This window comes from Eurypyga helias, unplaced genomic scaffold, assembly GCF_000690775.1.
Source record: "Eurypyga helias isolate BGI_N326 unplaced genomic scaffold, ASM69077v1 scaffold22834, whole genome shotgun sequence".
Taxonomy (NCBI): domain Eukaryota; kingdom Metazoa; phylum Chordata; class Aves; order Eurypygiformes; family Eurypygidae; genus Eurypyga; species Eurypyga helias.
Window position 1 is genome coordinate 5,179 of NW_010248516.1, and position 6,324 is coordinate 11,502.

The 6,324-nt window shown below is 59.9% G+C and overlaps 1 protein-coding gene across 1 annotated transcript in view; it reads left to right on the top strand.

The window, feature by feature from the left end:
• Positions 1 to 6,157, top strand: part of SETDB1 (SET domain, bifurcated 1) — a gene marked incomplete at both ends in the record, with an annotated part of 10,996 nt that extends 4,839 nt beyond the window's left edge. Inside the window, 5 exons of the mRNA XM_010151079.1 lie at positions 1,418 to 1,576; positions 2,241 to 2,843; positions 3,070 to 3,186; positions 3,472 to 3,641; positions 5,547 to 6,157. Of these exons, the coding sequence (XP_010149381.1) occupies positions 1,418 to 1,576; positions 2,241 to 2,843; positions 3,070 to 3,186; positions 3,472 to 3,641; positions 5,547 to 6,157 (1,660 nt within the window). The remainder of the gene's footprint in view (positions 1 to 1,417; positions 1,577 to 2,240; positions 2,844 to 3,069; positions 3,187 to 3,471; positions 3,642 to 5,546) is intronic.
• Between the last annotated feature and the right edge of the window lie 167 nt (positions 6,158 to 6,324).

Sequence of the window (6,324 nt, forward strand, 5' to 3'; positions counted from 1 at the left end):
TCTCCAAGAACCGGTGCAATAGGACCTATTCTGCCCCTGGATAAATAACCTGGAAAAACGCCTCCTGTGCCACGACCAAGATTTGAGGGTCGAAGACTTGTTCATCTCCCGCGTGACCAAGAGGAGAGTCCGGCGCTGAAGGTCCGCTCCGGCGGGAGGAATGCGACGCTGGCTCCTCCGCCCTCGGGCCGGGGCCTGGCTGTGAGCTGACACACCCCGAGCTGTCTGGGGGGGTAGGAAGGACGCGCAGTGACCGCGGCACGAAGACGATCCGGTCGGACTGCGGCGCTCAGCCCACCTGCAGCCACGCTGGCTGCCGTGTCGCTCCTTTTCCACGTCGCGCTCCTTGCTGCGGTTACAGGAAACGCTTCTTTCGTCTCCCCCCACCCTGAGGCTTTGACTTTAGGACCTGGTTTTCAGGCCTACTGCAGGCCTGCTCCGTCAAGACAACCCTCTCTTAACGTTGACTGAAGGCAGCGAACTGTATCCGTGCCCCCGCTGTCCCGAGGGATACCGTTGGGTTAAAACCACGTTGGTTTTAGATGATTAAAACTGGGAGGATGGTTCCTTCACTGGTGTTTTGTTTACTCCATGGAAACCCTGGTTCTCTTCCCGCACTAGTCTCGCTTCCAAGTTCTCCTGCCGTGCCAGGGAGCCGCCTTCGGCCGTTGCCGACTGTTGAAAGCCCGTCGTCGGAAGCTTTATTCTCGTGCTCTTGAATCTCAAAATGTGTGCTCAACACACTTGTTTTTTAAGGCAGATGTTTGCAGAAACGGTCGCTCCCTCCTACGCTCGCTGCGCCCGCCCTTTCTGCCCTGATAACGTAGCTACCTTCTTGTGGGAAAACCGGTGGCTGGTTTGGGGCGTTTTCCTGTTTAATGGGTGTAAGTGGCTTGACAACCTCCGGCTGCGAGGGTAGCGTCTCCCACGGTGTGTTCGGGAGCCCCTCGTAGCCCTTTGGTAGCCCAAGGTACCACTCTCATCTCGGTACGGACCAAACAGCGCTCCGTACTTCTTCTTCCCGCTCCTCAGTACCGTAGCACGGGCTGAGCCCCCGTGAACTCCTGTTTCTGCTACTCCAGAGGTTTCTGCATGTACTGGTTTGTCCGGCTTCCCGAAATAAAGGCCGTGGACACCCTCCTACCACTCTCACCTCGCTCCCAAATAAGTAGCAGCGTGGCGGAAGCCGCTTTTAAACGTAGCTGAGTTCTGGCGTGTGGCTGGGGCTGTTGCGGGATTGCTGTAACACGGGAATTTCATGCTCCTTAGGGAAAAATCTGCCTGGTTTCTCTTGGATGGGGCACCGGTGTTGACTCCCCTGGGGAAGTGTTGTTTTACCTGCCCCCGTCCGCCTAAATCCTGCCGGTCGCGTGAACGTGTGCGTCTTGCAAACCGCCTCCCTTCTTCCCTCGTGCAGATGCTCCGACAGTCAGCTGGCCCAGTCGAGAAAGCAAGTAGCCAAGAAAAGCACTTCCTTCCGTCCTGGCTCCGTGGGATCCGGGCAGTCGTCTCCTTCTTCCCCCGTCCTGAGCGACACGCCTCCGTCGGGAAGGAGCGGTGCGTCCCAGCAGCACCGGTAAGCGAAGCTGCTTCCCACTCTCACAAACCCAGCGATATCCCTGCGTCCGTTTGAGAATCTGGGATGCCGGTACGGATTTGGGGCTTGCTTGGTTAATTTTGTTCCACACGGTCGGAGCATTTGTCTCCCTCTGCCCTTGTTCTCCCTCCCAGACGACTGTTTGTTGTGTTGATGGTTTGAGCTCGAGTCTCTATCAGCCCTGACCAGCGCTTACCCTGGTGGGACCCAGGCCAGCACCTCTGCCCCTGCTTGTTTTTGGGTGACTCCTGTTTCCACGAGCTTCCAGGGGTCAGGGGGAAGCTGCGATGACATAAATCCGCAGGTGGCTTTTCCACACTGCTGGCTTTGTTGTGGCCATCAACCCGCAGCCCGGCAGCTGTCGATCCCGGTTTGCAGGCCGCAGCCAGCTTTGTCCTCGTTTCTGCGTCCCTGGTTCTGATCTGGGGGTTCTTTTTTGTCCCTCTGCTCCGGGAACACTCCCTCTGGGATCTGCCCAGCTTCCCGCTGGGGCTTGTGTCTACATGGACTAAGCAGCAAGGGGTGTCCCCACGTGTAACTGGCAGCTGCTTTGGTGGGAATTAAGTGCCTAAAACCCCTGGGCGGTTTGAGGAGAGAGCACCGCAAAAACTCTCCCTCCCGCACCGCCTGCTCACCGTATCCCCTTTTCCAGCGGCCAGGCCGGCAGCGGCACAGCGCAGGCCTTCCACGGCATGATGGACCGGGTGCCCAACGAGCCCTCGTACCGAGCGCCGCTGGAGAAGCTCTTCTACCTGCCGCACGCCTGCAGCAATTCCTGCCTGTCCCGCGTCCGCCCCATCCACAGCGACCAGTACCGCAGCAAGAACCCCCTGCTCATCCCGCTGCTCTACGACTTCCGACGGATGACGTCCCGGCGGCGCGTTAACCGCAAGATGGGCTTCCACGTCCTCTACAAGACGCCGTGTGGGCTCTGCCTGCGATCCATGCAGGAGATCGAGCGCTACCTTTTCGAGACGGACTGCGACTTCCTTTTCCTGGAGATGTTCTGCCTCGATCCCTACGTCCTGGTGGATCGCAAATTCCAACCCTACAAACCCTACTACTACATCGCCGACATCACCAAGGGCAGGGAGGACGTGCCGCTGTCCTGCGTCAACGAGATCGACAACACCCCGCCTCCCCAAGTGGCCTACAGCAAGGAACGCATCCCCGGAAAAGGCGTTTACATCAACACCAGCTGGGAATTCCTGGTGGGCTGCGACTGCAAAGACGGCTGCAGGGACAAGTAGGTGACTCCTTGGGTGGCACAGAGGGTGGGGGGATGGCGCCTCCACCGTGCTGCCGGCCCTGGGGGCGACCCAGAGCCCACGCTGCTGGGCTGGGTCGCAGGTTTGACTCCAGGTATCCGTCTCCACGGGCAGAAAAATGGGATTTCTTTACCTTCCTGCAAATCCCATGTGTAAACCTAACCTCTGGGCCGTGGGTGAGGTTTTCCTTGTGTGTCTCTCCAGATCCAAATGTGCCTGTCACCAGCTGACAGTCCAAGCGACCGGCTGCACGCCGGGCGGGCAGATCAACCCCAACTCGGGATACCAGCACAAAAGGCTGGAAGAATGCCTCCCGACCGGGTAAGCAGCGCCGCGTCCGCTCCTTCCCTCGCCGATCCCAGCCCCAGGAACCCCGATGCGTTTCCCAGAGCTCAGCACAGCGCCTAAAAACCCGCCTCTGTTCTTGATTCACCCCCCTCACGTGCGGGCCGGGATCTCCGTGCGTTCCCGTAAAACCCGGCTGCGCTCTCCCCGCTCTGCGGAGCTGGAAGCCACCGCCGCGAGTCCCTTTGCGTGGTGACTGGCACAGCACCGAGCCGGGGGCCGGGGCTTTGGCCAAGATGTCGCTCTCCTCCCTTCTTTCAGCGTTTATGAGTGTAACAAGAGGTGCAAGTGCAACATCAACATGTGCACCAACCGCTTGGTCCAGCACGGCCTCCAGGTCCGGCTGCAGCTGTTCAAGACGCAGAACAAAGGCTGGGGCATCCGCTGCCTCGACGATATCGCCAAAGGCTCCTTTGTCTGCATCTACGCAGGTGGGTTCTCGGCCTGCGCTGCTGGTTGTGGTCAGGACAGGGTTAATCTCCTTCACAGCCACTGGTAGGAGGCGACGGTTTTTGGATTTACCCTGAGAACAGCGCTGATAAGGTGTTTTTTAGCTGGTGCTGGGGAGTGCTGGCACCAAATTCAAGGTCTTTCCCAGCTTCTGATACTCCCTGTTTTCCCAACTTCCTCACTCCGAGCAGCTGGGGGGGGACACCGCTCAGACAGCCGACCCCCGCTGTCCGAAGGGGGATCTCATCCCGTGGCACGGCATGATCGCTACCTAAACCAGGAGTGGGCCGGGGGGCTATAGCTCCTTTGCTCGCTCGTTCGTTAGCTCACTTGTTCGTTAGCTTGCTCGTTCATTAGCTCATTTGTCCGTTAGCGAGCTGGGGGGTCGGTGGGCTTTCCCGGCTGTGCTGTCGCTCTGGGGTCACGCGGACTCTGCTGCGATCGCTCTGGGGCACCGACTGTCACTACTCGGGACCTGGCTGTGCATTGGTCGGCGGGGGGGGAGCCGAAACCGTTTTATTTGCTATTACTTTAATTACTTATTAGTAGTAGCATTGTTAATATTATTAACATCACTACAATATCCATTTATATTCAGTTATTAAGTAGTTTTTACCTCAATCCACGGGCTTCCTTCCCCTTTCCTCCTGCGCTGGAGGAGGGGGCAGGAGAGCGAGCGGCTGCGTGGTGCTTTATTGCCAGCGAGGTTAAGCCCCGAGAGCAGCGAGCAGGCAGCCGGCAGCGTCGTTTGGAACGCGGGGCTGTGCAGGAAAAGCCTTTCAGGCAGCGCTTTTCCCAGGGGTCCCGTGTGTCCGGCTTGGAATCGGCTTGGGGTTGGTTAGGGAGGGGAGAATGAGCGTTTGCTAGACGACAGCTCCCTTCCAGCCTAAACCCTTCTGTGATCGGGTGGGGTCAGGCCCAAGATTTAAGGTTTTGTTTAGCGCTAAACACAAAACCGGTGTGGGCCTGAAGCTCTTCCCGAGCTTAAGAGGGCAGGAAGGTAACAGCTGGGATGGGGAACTCGCAGCACTTGGATTTCCCGAGCGCTGCCGCTGCGGAAGCAGCAGGGCTGCGGCGCTCCCGGCCACCGCTCCTGTGTGCTGAGGGTGCCTGGGCACCTACCTCCTTCCTGTTTACATCGAACCGCTCGCGGGGGTGTCGGCCCCGGCGGTAAAATGCAGAAGTTGGGCAGCGGGGTTGCCTTCACTCCAACCTGGAACTAACCACAGGCATCGCCCGAGTCCTGGTGCTCCGCTTCCCCGCCCTTCACGCTGCCTCAGCGCTACGCCCTCGCCTCCGGCTCGCAGGATCGAGGGATGGGTTGGGCGGGGAGGGACCCCAAAGCCCCCCCGGCCCCATCCCCTGCCATGGGCAGGGACACCTTCCATAGCCCAGGGTGCTCCAAGCCTCATCCAGCCTGGCCTTGGACACTCCCAGGGATGGGGCATCCACAGCTTCTCTGGGAACCTGTCCCAGTGCTCCCGCCCTCTGCGGGAAGAATTCCTTCCTGATGTCCCATCTCCATCTCCCTCTTTCCGTTCAAACCCGTCACCCCTTGTCCTGTCACTCCCTGCCCTTGGGAAAAGCCCCCCCAGCTCTCTTGTACCCCCCAGGCACTGGAAGGGGCTCTTTGAGGTGCTGGTTAGGGATTCCCGTGGCGGAAGCCCGGATCCTAGCGAGGTCCCGCTGGAATCAGCCACGTGCCTCCCAGTCTCATTCCCTGGAGTATCAGGGTAACACGTTGCCCTTTCCCATCCCGGCTGTGGAATGAGGTGGTGTCTGTCCCGTTTACTCCTCATTGAGCCTTTGGGGAGGATAAAATTGATGGAGTCGGAACGTCAACCCCTGGCAGACACACGCTTAAGTGTCCCATTTCCTACCCGCAGGGAAGATCCTCACGGATGACTTTGCCGACAAAGAGGGGTTGGAGATGGGTGACGAGTATTTTGCCAACCTGGATCACATCGAGAGCGTGGAAAACTTCAAGGAAGGCTACGAGAGCGACGCCAAATGCTCCTCCGACAGCAGCGGGGTGGACCTCAAGGACGACGAGGAGGAGAACACGGGCACGGAGGAGCAGGAGGAGTCCAACGAGGACAGCTCCGACGACAACTTCTGCAAGGACGAGGACTTCAGCGCCAGCTTGGTGTGGCGCAGCTACGCCACGCGCCGGCAGACACGGGGCCAGAAGGAGAACGGCCTCTCGGAGACGGCTTCCAAGGATTCCGGCCTCACCCGGCAAATCAGCCACGAGGAGACGGCGGTGGCTCCTTCCTGTAAGCCGCCGGTGTCGGAGGAGACCTCCAAGAACAAGGTGGCCTCGTGGCTGAGCTCCAACAGCATGGCCGACGGCTTCCAGGACAACGACAGCACCTCCTCCTTCAAGATGAGCGAAGGCAGCGAGGCCAAGGCCGTCAAAACGGAGCTGCCGGCGGAGAAAGCCTCCGCTTCGTCCCTGGGCGACCCGGATGGGGAGTCGAAGGCGTCCAAGAAGGAGGTAAGGGAGGGCTGGGGGAGGAGCGTTGCCCCCCGGCTTGGGGGGCAGGGGTGCGGGAACGGGGGCGCAGAGGTGCCTCGGCTGTGCTCGAGGGGCTCCTCAACCCACACGACACGACGTGGGGGGGCTCCTGGGTGTCCCCTCGCCCCGTCTGCTCGGCCTTTCCC